The sequence below is a fragment of the Lagenorhynchus albirostris genome, chromosome 4 (assembly GCF_949774975.1).
Source record: "Lagenorhynchus albirostris chromosome 4, mLagAlb1.1, whole genome shotgun sequence".
Lineage (NCBI taxonomy): Eukaryota > Metazoa > Chordata > Mammalia > Artiodactyla > Delphinidae > Lagenorhynchus > Lagenorhynchus albirostris.
Genome location: NC_083098.1, coordinates 33729351 through 33750768, shown reverse-complemented (window position 1 = coordinate 33750768; position 21418 = coordinate 33729351). Strand labels below are relative to the sequence as shown.

Genomic DNA, 21418 nt, shown 5'->3' with positions numbered 1-21418 from the left:
TTGAATGTCTCCCGTAAGCCTGCAGAGCATAATACTAGTGTCCTGGGGAGGGGGAAGGGTAAGCTGGAACGAAGTGAGAGAGTGGCATGGACGTATATATACACTACCAAATGTAAAATAGATAGCTAGTGGGAAGCAGCCGCATAGCACAGGGAGATCAGCTTGGTGTTTTATGTCCCCCTAGAGGAGTGGGATAGGGAGGGTGGGAGGGAGACGCAAGAGGGAGGAGATATGGGGATATATGTATATGTATAGCTGATTCACTTTGTTATACAGCAGAAACTAACACACAATGGTAAAGCAATTATACTCCAATAAAGATGTTAAAAAAAAATAGTAGTGTCCATCTTTTGAAAAAAAACCTCCTTTTGATTGCAGGTACCTTTTGAGAAAACCGTTTTCTTCCTCTTCTATCTTTCACTGCAAATCTACTTAAAATAGTTGTCTCTGTTTCCTCATTTTTCAGTCTTTCTTTGATCCAGTCTTCCCATCCCACCTCTATAGTAAAACTGCTTTTATTAACATGATTTACATTGTGACACATCCTGAGGTTCTTTCTTTTTTTTTTTTTTTTTCCTCTCTTTCTTTATTTTCATTTTATTCGGCTTCTCAAGCAACTTGAGATTGTTCTTTGGACACTGCTTCTCTTGGCTTTGGTGACACCACGGTTCACTGATTTTTTTTCCTTAACAAACTGGACCCTCAGTTCCCTTCACCTTTGCTTGTTGAATTATGAATTATAGACTTGAATGCATTGGCAAAAGTAAGCACAGCCCAGAAAAAGCTAAGAAACGTGAAGGATAGATATTAATATTCTATTCAGGAGTCCCAGAGGCAAAAACAGAGAACATGGGAAGCAGACAATGGCCAAAATAGACAAAACAACAGGTATTTTTCCATATCCAGTGTTGGTCCTAGACAACCTCCTGCCTTCAATATTGTATACTTTCAAGTCTGGTGATTTCCCCCAATACTCCTAACTTCCACAGCACTTCTTGAGAGGATTGGGATTCAGGTTATGGTTAAGAGTCTCTTACCATAATTTTAAAACCTAAATGATTAAAATTATATCAAAGTGAACCACAACTTATTTGTGGAAAGAGAAAGGGTAAGACAAAGTTAAGAAATATTCATATAAGGAATTTATGAGGTGTATTAGTTACCTATTGCTGTGTAACAAATTATTCCCACATTTAGCAGCTTAAAATAATATGCATTTAATATCTCATGCAGTTCTAAGGGCCAGGAACCTGGAAGCAGCTTACTGGGTGGTTCTGGTCAGGATCTCTCAGAGGTTGCATGATCAGGACAGTCTTGAGGAGCTGGACAGAAGTTTAGTTTCAGAGGATTGGGAAGTGAACACTTGATGGAATGGAGAAAGCTTAGATTAGCTTTCACCACACTGTGCTCTGTGGGATACTTGCCTCCTGAGATGTTCCTTCCACTGAGGGTTCTGTGATAAATAAGACTGGAAAACAGCTCAGAAATCACCCCACCTGATAGAAATGTGCCTCGGGAAGGTTCTGTGACAAGTCCTGAGGCCGAGAACCCATTTGACTTGGTTAACCCACCGTTTCCTTTTTGACTAAGGAACCTCTTTATTTGTTTATTTTTATGATGCACCTTTTTTTGCTACATCAGGTATCTTTTTCTAAAACTTAGATTTGATCATGTCCCTTCATTCATGACAGCAATAGTGTCCCAAGTGGGGGTTTAGGAGGAAAACATTACAACTTAGAATTTCATCCTTTTAAAACTTTTGTGGTATTTTTAATATATATAATATTTAGTATAGTAAATGAATATATAATTTATTAGTAAATATATAGGTATTCAGGGTGTACACGCCACACTTTTTACTGAGAGAGTCTACAGGTGTGCAGAACAAAGTCTATCTTCCTTAGCATTTAGATGAGGCTCCATGAATCTGACCATCAAGGCTTTTCTTTAGATTTTTCCCACCCTCTACTTCACCCTCCAAGCCATGTCAGTGTGCTTACCTCTCCTACAACATGACAGAGACTTTTTAAAAAAATCTTTATATTTTCTAGGATGTTATTTTTACCTGAAATATCTGTTTTTTAAATCCTATTTTTTTTTAATTTTTAAGAATTTATTTGAGCAAAAATTGATTCAAATGAGGCCGCATTCAACCAGAAGTAGTCAGGAGTGCCCCATGGACAGGAGCAGAGGAAGGATTTTTATAAATAAGATGCAGAAGCAAAGCAAGGAAATGATTGGATTGGCTGTAGCTGAAGCACTCAGATTCTAGTCCTGTTCATTGTCTTTGAGGTTTTGTTATCTACCTATAAATGGGACTGGATCCTGAATTCTTCTAGTTTCCAAATATCTGGCTATGACTCTCCAAACCACGTTTCCAATTTTCTCCTACTCTTCTGATTTGGAATCACTATAACAAAGACTGCCCTAGAAACTCACTGGGAGGGACTGTACCAGGTCCTCCTCAGTCCCCTGACGGCAGCCATGCCTCAGGGCCCACGTCTTCCGATTAAAAAGGGCTCCTCCAGATTCAGACCTGCACACCGCTGGAGCTCTAAAAGCCTATTTGTTTGTGAGGACCCATCTCAAGGATCTCTTCAGCGCTGAGGCTGCCCTCCATTCAATGCTCACAGCACATCCGCATCTGAGTAATAAAGATCCACAATCTTTTATGTGTAGTTCTGAAAGCTCTCAAGATGGAGAGTTTTGAAAACTCATTTGGTGAGAAATCTGACTTGAACCGACATGAGACTATGCATGTTTTTTTTTTAATCCCTCTAAATAAATCTGACTTGAACCGACATGAGACTATTCATGTTTTTTTTTTAATCCCTCTAAATGTGTCTATTCATCCATTTTGCTGCAGAATATTAAGTGATTAAGGGCTGCCACTCCAGACCTCATTAGGTATAGACACTATATTTCTTTTATAAAACTTAAAAAATTCAGGATTCCAAGACAAATCTATCTGGTCCCAAGTATTTAGGATAAGGAGGCTGTAAAATCTTATAATTGATGGTGATTAGCCATAATAAATCCTCTCATACATATTATATCACTGCTTCCGACAACAGGCCTGCACGGTGAACAGGCGGCCCGCTTTACAGAAGAGGCAGCTCAACCTCGGGCTCCCTGATGTTCTCGAGACTGTGGTGCCAGAGGCCGGCAGGACCAGATGTCAGATCCAGATCTCCTGGCTCCAGATTGTCCCTCTGTGCCACAAACCCCATTGTATAGTGTTTGTCTCATAAATGTTAAGTCCTTTGTAAGCAGGACTTAATCTGAGATGGAGTCCATGATTGGCATTGCCCATAGCATAGTCTTTAAACAAGTCCTTCGTGAAAGGTAGAATTTATACCATAGCAATAATTTAAAGGTCTACTTTAAAAGAAGTCACAGGGGCTTTGGGGACAGATTAATCTCTGTTCCAGTTGCAGATCTGCTATTTATAGTCTCACTTACTTTGGACAAGTCACATAGGCTCTCTGTGCTTTGGTTTTCTAGTTGTAAAAGTGGGGGAAACCATAAAAATCTTTAGAAAGGGAGATTATAACAATCGAAGGTGAAAATACACGTGAAGCACACTTAACATTCATTCACAAATGGTTATTATAAGAGGAAAGTGCCCTCACTGATACATTTAACAGATAAAAATTGGATTCATAAAAAGGAAGACTGAATCTATGTATAATACTGTTCCTGCAAAAAGATTCACTAATCTGTGACAACAAGCTCTTCACTTTGTCCATTTAATATTTTGCTTGTTTTTGGTGACATGGACTGATTGAGGGTCTTCATGGATAGCCCAGGAATGAACATCTTTGTTCTTAAAGATCTTAAGGTGGAGTGATCTTCATTTCTTCACATGTTCCCCACTCTCTCATTTCTTCTCTTACCTGCTTTCTCAGCACCCCCGCCCCCCAAACCTAAATGACTTCTTGAACTTGTGGAGAAATTTAAAAGAAAGAGGAAATTAAGGATAAAAGGAAAGCAAACCTGAGAAGGAATCCAGTTTGGAGAATCAGCAGGCACAGCCTTTCCCGTCTGCTAGGAGTCAGCTTGCAGCCCCCTCGCTCCGCTCCACTCCACCTGAGGACCCACAGGTTACTTAGCTTTACTAAAGACACAGCGCCAGTCTGCATTTTAAGGATACAGACTGGATGGAACTGCCACTGTTTTTATTTTTACTGTGTTAATTTAGAACTGGCATAGGCCTGGCACTTTATTCAGCTCAGAAAATGGAAAATCACACTATTTTTTAGTCTTTCTCAATTCTGTTTTAGTCCCCAGTGTCTCGGGTACATGGACCCTCAGCGCATGAGAGGCATTTCTGGATTCGTGGTTAACTTCATCCCAAACAATACGAAATGATGCTCTCTCTCTTGCCCTTCATCACCCTCAGCTCGTGCTCCCTCCAGAGTCCACAACAGCGTGCCCTTTGTCCTGTGCCAAATCTTCTTCTTCACTGCCTTTGGGTTTCCTCTTTGCTCAGTGCATCCTGCCACAGTTGGGGAGGGGGAATGTGGGGAGACAGAGAGAGAGAGAGGGAGGGAGGATAAGTAAGTGAGAAAACTCAGGCTGTTGTGACTTACCAAGGATTTTTGTTCAAGATGATAGTATCAAAGTGTACCAGATAGTAATAGAAAATGGTGCTTTAAGTAGGAACATATGCTTTACTTTAGAAAAGTAAAACTTGCAGAGGATTATCTTCTTCTATTGTGCTCTCTCTCCTGCTCCTCATTTTTAGATGGAGAAAACACACACAAAAAGCCAGTATGGGATCCACTTCTCACTGTTTTATACACTATATTTCTTATCTAATACATGGAAAATTAAGAACCTCAAAACAAATCTGGCCCCAAGTCTGTAGGAAAAGTACCTTCACTGCTACCTTCTGCTCTGGACTTGATGATTTTCTGGCTTCCTAGCTGTGGTCCCAGAGGCCAGCAGGACCAGATGTCAGATCCAGATCTCCTGGCTTCTCCAGGAGGAGGAGGGTTCAAGGAGGGTTTAAGGAGGGAAGAAGGCCTCCCTCCTTCCAACCTTGCTGCCCTTCAGGGCAATCAACCTACTCCTCTGCTCAAAGCCCTCAAATGGGTCAGAGCCACGGTCCTCTCAGAGGCCCACAGAGCCCTCTGTGAACTGTCCCTGCCCGTTTGATATCACCCTACTGGTTTCCTTGCTGTTCCCTGAACAGGCCTGGGATGTACTGCACTCCTGTCTCAGGGCCTTTGCACTTGCTCTTTCCTCTGTTACAATTTTCCTCCAAATAACTGAAGTCTAGCTCCCTCATATGGGTCAGTCTTTTCTTGCACCCCCCTCCAATACTCCCTTACCCTTTCTCCTTAGCAGTTAAAGATTATCTGTGGGATGAAAGTGGTTCTTTTTTTTCACTCTTTGGACATCAGGGAAACTTTCCTTGAACATCTTTGGCCTCCGCTTTGAAATTATTGCCTCTTAGGAGCTTTAAGTGGTAATCTCATTCCTATTTAAGAATCAGCATTGGAGTATAGATACCATGAACTCATAGCTCAAGGTTAATAGTAAAATGAATATATATTTAAAGTGAATATATATATATATATATAATTTGTTGTTTCAAAAGTCTATTCTAGGATCCTTCTCAGTTATTCTGCATCCCAGTGTTCAGGTGAGACCCATTTGTAACCACTTCTCATCCATCCAACAGGGTGGACTCAGCGCCCAAGCTTTTGTTCGTGTGGAACTGGAGGATGTGAATGATAATGAACCCGTGTTTAACCCGTCAACCTATGTGACGAGCATTAGCGGCCAGACCCAGCCAGGCACTGAGATCATCAATGTTCTTGCCTCAGACAGGGATTCCGGGATGTATGGAACAGTGGCTTATGAGCTTGTCCTCGGAGACCTGTCATTCCTTTTCACCATCGACTCCACCACAGGTATGTGAGCTTGGAATCAACAGCTTCTGCATAAGAGCCAGAAAATTAGCTGAATTGGTTTTTCCTTGGCAGGGGTGTTGCAGGACTCACTTCACCTTCCATAAGGCAGCAAGGCATGCTGAAAAGAGCCGGGCTTTGTAGGTTAGGACTGGATCTGATTCCCAGCTTTGCCTCCTCTTGGTCTTATGACCTTCATTGGCCTCAGTCATCATTTCAACATACAAATACACCCTACTAGTGTAAAGAGCATTGTACGGACGTCCAAAGAAATCCCTTTCTGGTACTAGGTCTGGCATTCCCTTAATCTCTTTGGGTCTTAGTTTCCTTGTTTTTTAAATGATACCTAAAGCTCCTTTTAGTTCTCTAATATGGTAATTGTGTATCTGCCAAAAAAGTCCAATGGGCAAACAATCTTTCAGAAATAATCAATATTTAAGAGGTTACTTCCTCTTCCTATTAGTTTGTTGTTAACAAAAAAAAGTTTGAAATACTTGGTTACAATATTTGGTTACAATATTTGGTATTTTATAACCAACATTTGGTTATAAAATTTCAAGTGTATAATATTACATTATAATCCTATGGAGATATTACAGGTATTTTGCCCAAAAATGAGGCTGCAAAGAAAAAGAAAAAATTTTTTTCCTTTTGCTTTTTTACTTTTACAAAATATTTTATTTTATTTATTGTAGTAAGAACATTTAACCTGAGATCTGCCCTTTGACACATATTTCAGTGTACAGTACATTATCGGTGACAAGAGGTACAATGTTGTACAGCAGATCTAGGGTTTATTATTCATCTTGCTTAACTGAAACTTTATGCTCATTGACTAACAACTTGCCATTTCTCCCTCCTCGCTGGCCCCTGGCAACAAGCTTTCAACTCTTGGATCTTATGAACTTGCCTATTTTAGATCTTTCATATGAGTGAAATATGTAGTATCTGTCCTTCTGTGGCCAGCTTAGTTCACTTAACATCATGTCCTCCAGGTTCATCCATATTGTCCTGTGTTGCAGAAAGTCCTTCTTTTTGTCAAGGCTGAATAATGTTCCATTGTAGGTATATGCCACATCTTCTTTTTACATCCATCTGTTGATAGACATTTAGGTTTTTTCCACAACCTGGTAATTGTGAATAGTGCCTCATTGAGAATGAGAGTGCAGAGATCTCCTCAAGATTATATTTCTTCTTACAACACCTGCTCTGAGCATGGTTGGAATGTGTTTCTGTTGTGATGATGATGATGTCAGGTGCTACACTAGGCAGTTCTGTACGTTGTCTCATTGGATCTGTACAACATCCTTTGCAACGACAACGTTCATTAGCAACAAACAATAATTTACACAGGGAATCCGATCTACCGAGTTAGTTTGCCCTCTCAACGAGCCCCATTAGGTAAAGAGTAGTTGCTTCTTACCTGGTAAGTGTACTTCACCTGGCATGTATGACTGGCTGGGGGATTAGTCGTTTACAATGGCAGTCTTTACAAGGCAAAACTTTCCTTGGTCAAAATAATCCACTGATGTGTGGCCCTTTTAACATTTCAAGATCAGAAGAAAATATATTTTTAGGAAATTAGTCTACTTATCTTGGCTTTTTCAAAGTTCATCTAAACTGAGGACCTTAGCTATTTAAATGGTCAGGCCCTCCAGGGCACTAGCATTGCCAAAAATATATAGGTCAGCCAGTAATCAGGGCACAGGATCTAAAAGCATTTAGCAGATTGTTTTTAAAAGACATCAACACACTCATCCTCAAGTTTCCCCTGGATGATCTTGAAGAATGAGCTATACTGTGTTGTGTTTTTAGGAGATATTTCTGTTGCTGTGCTGGCTTCAGTCAGCCACAGGCTTCCACTCCTGGCACGGGCATTAGACAAATGCCATTGTTAATCAGGGAGAACACTTTAAGTAGGTTATTATCTAGGGAAGTATGGTATTTTTTTTAAAGCAAAGACCAACTTCATAAGGGAAGTAACCTTGGGTTATTATTGTTGGCAATTTCGATGTTGCTGCATTTAGGGTGAAAACATTCTCAGTCTTACAGAGCTGAGAATGTGGTTGCACCTAATCACAACTCATGAGAAAGTCATAAGAGCTGGTAATGCTTTACTTTAACCTTTAGAAGAGAATGAAACAGTATCATGATTAACTATGGGAAAAAGTTGCCTAGTGAACAGTTAGTCTCCAATTTGAACAGTTGAGTTGTTCATCTGTTGGTTGACTACAACTATGGACACATTTTCTATTTTGTACATAATAGTTAGGCCTCTAGGCCATGCCATAAAAGTCAGTTTAACTGTTGATGTTCTCAAAGAATAGAACAAGGAGCTGTATTGAAATATGGTTTTCCTCTTCTGGATCTGTGTCTTTGTTGAACCTATAAAAGGCTGGGCTTTCTTGCTTTCACTATAAAGGCCTGTGTCTACAGAGCCTGTCAGTATAAACATAGTCTCAAGAAATTGCCTCTGTCAATAAATATATGTGGAATAAATGAATAAATGACCTTTAGAAATAATTGGAAAGTGATTTAAATCCTTATTGCATCCTCTTAAGAAATTGCAAGGCAGTATCATTGATAACACAGAGCAAACCTTCATTTAAAATCCTCTTTCCCTATCGCAGCATGGCGGGGACACTAGGGCCTACCCCCACTTTCCCCAGAATTCTCCCAAATTCCCTCTCCAGTGTAACTGTGCCAGCTCTTTTCTAGGTATACAAGTATACAAACTAAATACACACACACACACACACACACACACACACGCATATAGTTGTACATAGTTATATAGTAGAGGAGAAGATTGAGAATTGATAGCCAATTTATACATTATCACTTCTTGAAATACTCTAAAATTCTCTCTTAGAGACATTCATTCATTTTCTCATTGGTTCCTTCGTGCTTTCATTTTGAGGCTTCCTATATTAGACATGCTATTTTATAAGCTTACATACTTTGTGTTATAGCCTCAAGTGTTCATGAAGACGAGATTTTCCATTGATCTGTTTGTGCCACAACCAAGACTCGTGCATTAAAAATAGAGCTTTTGGACTTACTGTGTTCATCTGGGAAGAAAAACGTTTTGGAGAAAACTGGAGGGTGTGTGGCGATGTCCTAGTTGTTTTCTCTTGTGGGTTTATCTTCCTGTTCTGTTTCTGGCTTTCTAAGTGTGTTGTTGGTTCAAAGAACATTTTTGTATAACGGGTTTCGGCACCAGGAGAGAGAGATCGACTTAAGCCTTCGTTTCTGTTATTCTCAGTTAGTGGGTTCTTTTGATGTGGGCACGAGGCAGACCACACTGTTTTGAGTTTTAAAAGGAGGAAACACAAGAAGCTTATTTATTAATAGCTCTTTTTCATGTATTTTTAATCCCATTTTTTGAACTACAGGTTGATTTTTTTCTACATTGTGTGAAGTAGTCTCTTTAGTAAATAAAAGGAGCAATTTTTAGCTTTTGTGTTGTCCTATATATTTAGTAATTTTACTCTGCAACAAACATTACTTCTAATTCAAATTATTTTAAGGTGACAGGTTTCAAGCATTTGTGTGGGTCATTTATTATTGCCCAGTTACCTCTTTTGCTAGGGCTACCTGTGGTTAAATTTTTGTGATTTATCTCATGTTAATGATATACAGAAAAGTCAAAAGTTCTGAAAAGAAAGGCAGAAAATGGAAGTAAGTTCATTGTTTCCACAGATATGAACCAAGCAGTGCTATCGGTGTTTGGGATACATCAGTGTATAAGACAGACAAAAATTCCTGCTTGCTCTCATATATCTGACAATAGACCTTACGTTGCCTAACTTATTGCCTGTCCTGGGTTTAGTTGTGGTGCACATAAAAGCCAGGTTGAATACCATGGAAAAACAAGGAATTAAAAGGGCAACTGAATGAGTTAAACCAGCCCTGCCTCTGTGTTTACTTGTAATCTCTTGTTTGTTCAGAGTGTGTGGATTTTAACAGGGATTGTAAGTAATGTAGCACAAAGTTTGTTTTTATCTCAAGGGCAGATTCTTTTCTAATGTTAGTTTTACACTCAGTATTCATACCTTGTAATGATTCTCATAATTCTTCATGATTGTCACTTTCCTACATTCAGAGCATTCTGATGTATAGTTAACAAATTAATACCACACATTATTTCATATGGGATGTGAACTTGCTCATGCCCCCCAAAAGTGACTTTCTTTCATTTGCAAGACGGAGACTAAAATTAATCATGAGCACCTAATCAGTGTATGTCACTTTCATGGGAAACAAAAGCATGTTAGAGGGTTTTCTCATTAGTTTTTCCAGTATAAGATCACAGACTCTTGGAGATGGAAGGGACCTTACAGATCAGCTCCCTCATTTAGTGGAGGAAGAAACTGAGGCAGAAAGGGATTTAGTGACTTCTCTAAAGGTACACAGTTGGTAAATGGCATAATAGGACTTGAACCCCATCTTAGACCTGTGATCTGTCCCTATACTGTTCCATCTCAGACAATATTTTTTGACATCTTTTCCATATATTGCCTATTTGAGCCTTACATCAACATATGACATAAGCAAGGCAGATGTTTTTATGCCCATGGTAAATTAAGAGACTGAAAACCCTAAGAGACTTAGTGATTTGCTCAAGGAGTTAGTAGTACTCCTGACACTTTTACTTCTCGAATTTCCATTTCAAAGCTCTTTCCATGGGACTTCCCTGGTGGCACAATGGTTAAGAATCTGCCTGCCAATTCAGGGGACACAGGTTCGAGACCTGGTCAGGGAAGATCCCACATGTCGAGGAGCAGCTAAGCCCGTTTGCCACAACTACTGAGCCCATGTGCCACAACTACTGAGCCCATGTGCCACAACTACTAAAGCCCATGTGCCTAGAGCCCGTGCTCCACAAGAGAAACCACCACGATGAGAGGCCCTCACACCGCAACAGAGTGGCCCCATCTTGCTGCAACTAGAGAAAGCCCATGCGCAGCAACAAAGACCCAACACAGCCAAAACTAAGTAATAAATAAATTTATATATAAAAAAAACTCTTCCCATGATTATGGTTTTTAAAAAAAAAACTAAAGACAAAGCTAAAATAAATGTAAGTTCCATTGATTCAACTAAATAAGATAGAAATGATCTCTCATTGTGACTTCCTATATAAGCCTATTTGAGATAATAATTATTCTGTTGATTATTTACTCTTTTCAGTTGAAAAAATAGAATTCAGTGGAATCTTCCAAAATAGGTACATTTTTCTTAAGAACTGTTTTAGTTGTCAGTATGAGATAGACAAATTCAAAATATTCATCCTACTCCTTTCAGCCAATGCAGCTTAGTTACCCAGATTTGTGTGGAAAATAAAGAGTACAATATCATCTATTTGGTGAATAAGCTTCTATATTCTCACAAAAGGAATATAGGAAGGACACCATAAATATCAATAATCAATAAGAAATTGATATTGATATCCCATAGTTTTTGGTCTGTCTCTGTTTTTGAGAAAATTACAGACTCCATGTTTGGTGAAGGTCATGATTTTGTGCTTATTTTTGTTCTTTTTTAAAAAGAATTTTTTGGGTTGTGTTGGGTCTTTGTTGCTGTGCTCAGGCTTTCTTTAGTTGCAGCAAGCATGGGCTACTCTTCAGTGTGGTGCGTGGGCTTCTCATTGTGGTGGCTTCTCTTGTTGAGGAACATGGGCTCTAGGCATGCGGGCTTCAGTAGTTGTAGCACGCAGGCTCAGTAGTTGTGGCTCGAGGGCTCTAGAGCGCAGGTTCAGTAGGTAGTTGTGGTGCATGGGCTTAGTTGCTCCACAGCATGTGGGATCTTCCCAGACCAAGGATCGAACCCGTGTCCCCTGCATTGGCACGTGGATTCTTAACCACTGCACCACCAGGGAAGTCCCTTATTTTTGTTCTTAACTATCCCATAGCTTTCACTTTTAGTAATGACCTATAGGTTATTTTCTAACTACGAAGTACTACTTTGGTGAAGAGTATCCCATCTTTTCTAGGAAGATTGATTCTAAAAGTATTGCTTAATTAGTAGAAGAACATGCTTTTATTTGTATATCAGATTTAAGAGAAGACCTTTGTCTTTAAGTTCTTTTATTAGTCTATCAATTAAAAAAATTCATCCCAGCAATTTCCTCTATTTAAATAAGTGACAAGATAAATAGCATAGACAAATACTATTGCACATTATAATTAGTATGTATAACTCTAAGCACTACAGTAACTAAAACTTAAAATAAGTAGTGCTCTGTAAGTGAATCAACATCTATTTTTTAAAGTTAAAATTGATCCCCTGAACTGGTGGTTAATGATAATTTGCAAGTGTCATGAAAAAAATGAGAGCCAAATAATCACTGTACTTTAAAGTCTTAAAATATAATATCATAAGTCTTAAGCTGGCTAATATACAGGTAAAGAGAGCTATTGATTTTACTTACTGTTTTATTATTTATTATATATATATATAATATGTAATATATATATATTTTTACAGTTACATTTTCTGGTCCATCAGCTTTTAGTAGACAGCTTAGTCTGTTTAAGAATGTTGAATTCAAGTAAGTGAGTTTTCTAGCCCCCCTTTATACTTGAATGTTTTTAGAAGTGAATGTTTTGAAATATTCCACATATAGAAGGGCACACTTAATCTTAATACTCTCCTCTTCTAAGTGGTGACTGTTCATTCAAAGAAACTTACTAGCTTCTTACTGGTCTCTAGTAGAAACTGTTTCACTGCACAAAGTTGGCTTTGCAAGCCAAAAAAGTAGTCCTTGGCTCAGAAGAAGTCTAGTAAAATTCATACATATAGGCATGAGATGGAACTTGTTCAACTATAGAAAGACAGATTTGGTTATCTCACCTCCCTGCCTAAAATCTTTCGATGACTTTCCATGGCTCTTTGGCCGGAGACCAAATCCTTGTTATGGTCTCCCAGGCCCTTCATGACCTGCCCTCCTTTCCCCTGTGGCCTGAGCTCCAGTAATTCTCTTTAATCTTTGTGCTCATTCCTTTTTTTTTCCGGTACGCGGGCCTCTCACTGCTGCAGCCTCTCCCGTTGCGGAGCACAGGCTCCGGACGCGCAGGCTCAGCGGCCATGGCTCACGGGCGCAGCCGCTGCGCTGCATGTGGGATCTTCCCGGACCGGGGCATGAGCCCGTGTCCCCTGCATCGGCAGGCGGATTCTCAACCACTGCGCCACCAGGGAAGCCCTGTGCTCATTCTTTACACCAGCTATTTCTTCCCCTTCTCTTCCTCCTCCTCTTTCTTCCTCCTTCTCCTCCTTTCCCGGAGCCCACCATGCTTCCCTTCATAGGCACGTCATGCATTTTCCCTCTGCACAGAACATTTGATGGCTCTCTATCCTCTTCTCTTCCCACACTCACATATTCACCTAGATAATGTCCTAACTCATTCTTCAGAGCTCAGGTTATAGGTCACTTTTTCATGGAGGTGTTTTCTGACGATTCCCTCCCCAAGCACGTTAAATCAGGTCCCAGTTTATATTCTAGCACAGCTTCTCTTTATATTATAATTACATATTTTTTGATTATATGATTAATGTCTGTGCCCTGCAGACACGGTCTATTTTGCTCCCTACCGCCTTTCCAGTTACTAGCACATTTCCTGGAATGTAGATGGTACACAATAAATGGTCATTGATAGAAAAAAGGAAAGAATGAGATGGAGCTGTTGTCACGAGAAAGCTTGCAGTCCAGCTGAGTCGACAATAATAGCGCATATAATATACAGAGAAGAGATCGGTGGGTGCCGGAGCTGGGGGTGGAGTGGGGCAGGTGACGTGGGTGAAGGGGGTTAAAAGGTACAAACTTCCAGTTATAAGATAATAAATCCTGGGGATTTATGTACAGCATGGTGACTGTAGTTAACAATATTATATTGTATATTTGAAAGTTGCTAACAGAGTAGATCATAAAAGTTCTCATCACAAGGAAAAAATTTATAAATATGTGTGGTGATGTATGTTAACTAAATTTATTCTCATAATCAGTTCACAATACATACATATATCAAATTATCATGTTGTACATCTAAAACTAATACAATAGTATATAGTCAATTATATCTCAATAATAAATAAATTAAAAAATCATATTATGAAATTACAATAATTTTTAAAGTTTAATACTGGAAAAGAAATAGATACTCAGTCCAGAACACAGTACAGAAAACTATGGAAACATAGGAAAAAAAAATATAGAAGAAGGCCAGACTCAATAATTACATTCTGAAGGTCAAGTATTGAGAGTATGGCCACACACTGTAGTATAGTTATTTGACCAAAAGAAGCCCAGCTGTCTGGCTCCTAAGAATCTTCAACAGATGGCATTCCATACTTAAATTATTTTATCTTCAGGCTTACATTAAGCAAGCTCTTTCTTTTGATATATCAAACTGTATGCCAATTACCAGGTTATAGTGAAAAACTGTAACTGTCACAGGAACTGAATTCTTAAGGCTTCGTGTCCAGCTTGCCTTCTCCGCTCAGGCACACTATGGAGAAAGCCAAATCAGTCTGGGAAAGTTTACAGAGAAACATTGATTTTTAAAGAAGGGAATGAGATAATGTTAATGTTTAGTGGTACCAGATTAAAATAGCCGGATGGATCTTCTCCGTAATAAAGATGCTCTTGCCAGTAGAACAGAACTGTGAAGGCCTGCTGACTCACAGTGCTCTGCGTTACTCTGCCGTTCACTGGGAGGGAAGTACCTGAAGGCTGTTCCCACTTCTCTTTTACAGCCTGGGCCTGAATTTGTGTGCCTAACATTTACCTCTCTTTTACCTACTTTTTCTGGACTCGTCGTCAACCCTCTGGGTTAGAACATTTAAAAGATACATTTCAGATACAATCAAGTGTGTAAGCCATAGACTCCCACTGTCTCATGTCTCATTAAGGTGACTTTACATTTGTCTTCCCTGAAACAGAAATTCTAAGAGTAAACTCCACGTATTGATGACATGAGGACCACAGGGAGAGCAGACCTTCAGAAGAGAACTTGGGAGAATCTAGAGTAGTCGGGGAACTTGAGCTGAACCTCACAGGAGGGCTCAGATTTGGATATGCAAGTGGGGGAAGAACGATAGTGATTCAGGAGAAGTGAAGAATATAAATGAAGATGTGGAGAGGGAGATTAGTAAGCATTTGTAACAAGAAATGAAAATGGAAGTTAGGGCTGAGTTACTAAGATATATACCAGAGGGATCCTGTGCAGGATTATTTACAAAGGAGGGAACTGAAAAGCAGTTTGATTTTTCTACTGAACTTTACCCACCTTGTCAGAAGTTCTACAGAACTTTACCCACCAAAGTTCAGTCTACTGAACTTTACCCACCTTGTCATAAAGGTTTCTAAATTGGAAATAAAAGGGTTGATAATTTGGAGAGAGCTGCTGTGGATTTGTGGGTTACCCCCAGGTGGGGTGCCTGCACTTCACCAGTCAGAGAACTGAGTATTAACCCCTGCGGTTCGGGGCTAACAGACTCAAGTTTGTCTCTCACCTGAAAAATCTAGAGCCGGAATGATGGACGGTGGAAGAAAGGAGGGGTTTCTAGGGTGAAGATAAGCCGTTCCTGGAGTTTGTGGGGCCCGTGGTCCTCTGGGGTGGAGACAGCTGGTGTGGAGCTGTTTTAGGTCCTGCCCACTAAGGTCAGAGGGAGAGGTCTGAGCACTGTTAGCTTTTCAGGAGGCAAGGAAGCAGTAAGTGAACAGTCTGAAGAGGGATATGGTTACGTCTGTTAAAGTAGCCTCAGATTAGAAGATGGAAGGTTTCTCCAAAAAAGCCACAAAAACACTAGTGATAGAAGGTGGTTTCTAAACAACTGCCCAGGTGGAAGAGCACTGACGCTACATCACTGTGATGGTGCCTGTCCAGTGAGAATGTTCCCAATCTTCTCCCATCCCCTCCTTTCCCCCCAGGTGCACGGAGATGGTTCAGAAACTCATATTAGCAATATGAGGAAGAGAGAGAGAAGCAGCCAGCGACTTCTGACTTACAGCATGTGCTCCACCTGACCTTTATTTATTTATTTTTTTGCCTTAAATTATACCTATTTATTTATTTATTTTTAATTTTATTGGAGTAGAGTTGCTTTACAATCATGTGTTAGTTTCAGGTGTACAGCATAGTGATTCAGTCATACATATATATATTCATTCTTTTTCAGATTCTTTTCCCCACCTGAACTTTAACTCAAGTTTACACTTTGATTCTTCTAAAGACATTTATATTCTAGTTATTAAATTGAGACTGTTTAGTGACTTAAGGTCACAGAAAGAACTTTAATTGGTTGCTAGTGATTGTGGAGGTGGTAGGAGCTTCCTGAATTTTCATGTAGGGGCAGGAGAAGAACAGGTGGCCATACAAAATAAATCAAAATAGGTAAAAAGAAATTTCACATCATCCTATACTGTGAATATAGGCTACAAACTAGTGTGAAGTTTGGCTTATGTTTAAGAGTTCTCAAAGGAAATTTTTACCCCTCTGTTCTGCACCAGGTTTCAAGTCATAAAATTTCACTGGGGAGGCAGGGATTTATTTCTAGCTCCCTCTTACACTGAAAGTTTTGTGGATCTAATTTTATTGGTGGAAGTCCTGCAAGACTCTCCCTCTCCAACCTGCTCCCATCCCCAAGGGCCCTGGTCTTGTCTTCTGCCCCCAGAGTTCCACAAAATCATTAAAAGAAAAGTTCAAGGACACTAGGGTTTGGTAAATACACTGAAGGCCAAAGCCAAATTCAGTATGCTGCATATGCTCTGGGTTCCTGACATCACTTAATTTTTTAACTTCTTTACTGTCAATTTTTAAAATGTATTTAAGAGGTTATGTTTTTATTTTTTTGCAGCACTTGCTTTCAAGGGGAGGGTTGGTCATTGTACTTAGTATCAGAAAACAGTTGTTCCCTTTAGTAATTCTTTCAGTGATAGTTTGTGAGAAGTAAATTATCTAACTGTCTTGGTCTTATTTTATGCTTGTGATAGTTAATTTTATGTGTCAACTTGGCTAGGCTATGGTACCTAATTTTTGGTCAAACACCAGTCTAGATATTGCTGTAAAGGTGTTTTTTAGATATGATTAACATGTAACTCAGTAGTATTTGGGCAAAGCAAATAATCTTCCATAATGTGAGTGGGTCTTCTCTGATCAGTTGAAGGTCTTAAGAGAAAAGACTGATGTCCTCCCAGGAAGAAGTAATTCTACCTCTAGGCTGCTTTCCAACTCAAGACTGTGACATTGACTCCTGTAGAAATTTCTAGCCTTCCAGCCAGCCCTACAAATTCAAGACTGACCGACCCCCACATGAACCAATTCCTCCAAATAAATCTCTCTCTCTCTTCTCTCTTTCCCTGTCTCTCCCTCTCTCTTTCCTTATCTCTCTCCCCCTCTTTCCCTGTCTATCTTCTCTCCCCCCATCTCTATCTCTGTCTCTATCTATCTATTTCAACTATTCGTTTTTGCTTCTCTGGAGAACCCTGACTGATCCAACGTTCCTCCTGTAAAATAGTTTACCTGGGGCTTCCCTGGTGGCTCAGTGGTTAAGAGCCACCAGTGCAGGTGACACAGTTTTGAGCCCTAGTCCGGGAAGATCCCACATGCCGCGGAGCAACTAAGCCTGTGCGCCACAACTACAGAGCTTGCGCAGCTAGAGCCCGTGCTCTGCAACAAAAGAAGACACCACAATGAGAAGCTCACACACCGCAATGAAGAGTAACCCCCGCTCACTGCAACTAGAGAAAGCCCGTGTCCAGCAACAAAGACCCAGTGCGGCCAAAAATAAATAAATACATTAGAAAAAATAGCTTATCTGAGTAGAAAATTCTAGGTAGGCAGTTGTTTTCTTCTGTAACTTTCACAATATTACTTCATTAACTTCTGACCTCTGTTGTTGCCATTGAGAAGTTTGTTGTCAAAGAATTGTTCCTTTATATGTTCTCAGTTTTTCTTCTCTTGTTGCTGTTATAAGATTTTATCTTTGTCTCTCTTTATTCAGAAATGTCACTGATGTATCTAATTATCAGCTTCTCATTTTCCTGTATATGAGAATCATTCCCCTCAGAAGTACCACCATCAGCCACACTGGTCTTGCAGTCCCCCTTGGGTGGTAAGCACCACCCTCACTGTACCTTCTCAAAGGTGATCTGAGGGTAGATTTCTAGGTTTTGAACACGAACAATTTACTGTTAGATAAATATTGCCAAAGGTGCCTTTTGGACAGTGTACATCCATACCACACCCTTTATTAACCCTGCATAATATCACTTAAAAGTTTTAGCAAACATTAGAGGTGAAAACAAGAGGTAATTATTTTTATTTTGCATTTGTTATTTTTAATGAGTTTGAGCATTATCATATTTATTCATACTTTATTCTTTCTTATCTGAGTTATCTGCCCTTATCCACTGCTACCCTAACTTTTGGCTTCCCTGTATTTTTTCATCTTAGTTACAGAACTCTTCAGTTATTATGTATACTAAATTGTTGTTTATATATTTTCAAAATGTTGTTTTTTGACTTTATTTATAAACCATGGAGTAAACTAATGAATAAGTGAATGAATGATAAGAAAGACAAAACCCATTAAAGTACATGTACTGATAGGCACATGTACTCAGGCCACTGTGGGATCCTGGAAGAGTGGTCTTCCAGGCCACTGTGGGATCCTGGAAGAGTGGTCTCTGAAAGAGAGTGGAAGGTAAGAGAAGGTCATCTGCGCCAGGTGAAAGTTGAGCTGTGCTTTAAAACATGAGTAGAGATCATTGTCAGAGAAGATGAAGTTATTCCAGGAAGGGGATGCAGCAATGCAAAGGGAAGAGCAAGATCTATTCTGGAAATTAGAAAGAGTTGACTGTGCCAAGAGCAAAATGTCCTGTACAGAGAGAATGGTGAGATGGGGCCACAGAGATGCAAAAGCGCTAATTGTGTGGCTTGGTTATTATGATAAAGCATCTGAACTTCCCCTGAAAACTGGGGGAAGCACTGATAGGCCGAGATTTGGATTTTAGGAAGACTATCCTAATACAAGTATGAAGAATGGTTTAGAAGGAGTCAGTCTGAAGGCAGGAAGACCAGCTTATGGTCTAGTTGAGGCACGCATTAATCTTTTCATTGTCATAATCATCAAGAGTGGAAAATAAAACTCTTAAAAAAGTCTCAATAATTAAAATTGAGTTAACTCTAGAAGACTCTGTGCCCAGGGAGTGGGGGGTTATTGGGGTAGAAAGACTTTTCAGTTTCTTCTGTAGACAGACACTTTTGCATTATTTGAGTTTTATTTTTTAATCAAGCCAAGACTTTAATAAGAAGAATTCTGAAGCTAATCAATAACGGAAGGGAAAGACCTGACTTAGAAATTAGTGTGATGAGTATTGAGTGCTTTGGTGGACCAGCAAATCAGTGTGAACCCCGATTTTAACACGGCTGCTAAAAGTGGGTGTGATAATACTTGGTTACATTAGTATTTTATAAGTATTCCAATAAAGAATGTTTATACTCTTCTTTGTTATAGTCAGATTGTTATCTGGAACCATGTGTTCCTGGATCAACTTGGAGAATGTTCAGGAGAAAGGAACTGCAAGAGAAATGACATAAAATCATGTCAGATAAGAAAATGGGGATGCTGTGCCTGGAGCAGGTCTGATGAGATATTTGGCTTTGGTTATTGATGATGTGTTGGCCAAGGAGAAATAAGACAGATTCACTAAATTTCTAATGGAAATAGGAACAAGGAATTGGAGTTATAGGAGGGAAGATTTGATTTAAAAAAAGAAAGAAATCAAATGGGTGTCACCTTTTTTATGCCTAGAAAACTGATAATTCTGATGTTTTTGCAAGCTTCTCATAAACTGGCAAAACTGCAGTAGTCCTTCATTTAACTAATACTTACAGCCAATTGTGTTGTGATAGATTCCATACAGTTCAGCCACATTTATTTGTTTGTAAATTCATTTAAAAGTTTGTCTGTTTTTCTTTTTTGTTAACTACAACTAACATTTTCATTTCTAAGTTGGTTATCTATTTTCATGTTTTCACACTAACACACCAATGGGTGGTGTTAGCCATATTAAATGATTGGTTTTCTCAGCATTACTGGATCTCTCCCAAACTTATCCATTAAGACCTTCTCCTCTCACAAACACTCTGTGTATAAGCCTAACTTATCCCCATTGTTTTAACATTTTTGAAGTTTTCCTACCCACAGCCATTGATATTATACCCTCTCATCAATAACAAAAAAAATAGAGTTCCTTGAAAAAAAGTGCTGCACTCCATGGTCTTGTTCAGGACAAATGGCAAATACCCCAGAAGATAAAACTTTAATTTCATCTGTAGATTTAGGGTCCTGGTGCCTGGGTAGATTGTGATCACCCAACAACCCTGCATTAGCTTAGACTACATTGGATTACGGGGTATACTCTGCTAGTCCATCATCCTGGCTGCTGATATGGTAGGAAGGCCTAACAAAGGCAACAGTTTTTGTTTTTCTGGTGAACTGATATACTTCCAAGATGTCTAATATTTAAGCTCTGGAAATATTGCTTACTTGACAGAATTTGGACCATCATTTTGCAAATATGCTCAAGTTCTTTGATTGGAAAGTAGATGTATCAAGGTTCTCCAGAGAAATGGAACCAACAGGAGATATATAAATATAAAGACATATAAAGATAAATATAAAGAGATTTATTGTAAGGAATTAGTCCTGTGATTATGGAGATTAACAGGCCCCAAGATCTGCAGGTGAGTTGGTAAACTCAGGATCCAGAGAACCAATGGTGTAGCTTGAGGTTGAAGACTGGCAGTCTCAAGACTCAGGAGGAGCCAGGATGTTTCAGTTCAATTCCAAAGGAAGGGAAAAAACCAATGTCCCAAGTCTAACAGAGTCCGGCAGGAGGACTCTCTCTTACTTGGGGAGGACCAGCCCTTTTGTTCTAGTCAGGCCTTCAACTGATTGGATGAGGCCCACCCACAGCAGGGAGGCCAATATGCTTGACTCAGTCTATCCATTTGGGTTAATCTCACCCAAAAACACCCTCACAGAAACATGCAGCATAATGTTTCACTGAATATTTGGGCACGCCATGGTCCAGTCAAGTGGACACATAAAATTAACCATCACAGTAGCATTAGCAGATCAGGTGTTACTATGGCTCATCAGTATTCATTGCATGTTATCTGGCTTTCAATTCTCTCCTTCCCCTACCCAGGGATTATTTACCTAACATCAACTCTTAGTCATTTGGAATCCACCACACTTTTGCTGATGGTCTGTGCTCGAGATGGTGGTGGGCTCACATCTGTCACTAATGCTGAAGTCACCATACACATTCTTCAGACAACTCTGGCACCCACTGAATTTGAAAGGCCTAAGTATACTTTCTCAGTTTATGAAGATGTGCCTGAAGACAGTCCTGTGGGGACAGTGAAAGCAAAAGAGTCCTTGAGTAAGTACCTCTTATGCTGCATTGAAATCCATTACTGGAACATTTT

At 39.5% G+C, this 21418-nt stretch overlaps 1 protein-coding gene across 1 annotated transcript in view; it reads left to right on the top strand.

Annotated features, from left to right (window-relative positions):
• Nucleotides 1-21418, top strand: part of DCHS2 (dachsous cadherin-related 2) — a 290076-nt gene that overhangs the window by 153497 nt on the left and 115161 nt on the right. The window contains exons 3-4 of the mRNA XM_060147145.1: nucleotides 5690-5921; nucleotides 21136-21372. Coding sequence (XP_060003128.1) covers nucleotides 5690-5921; nucleotides 21136-21372 — 469 coding nt within the window. The remainder of the gene's footprint in view (nucleotides 1-5689; nucleotides 5922-21135; nucleotides 21373-21418) is intronic.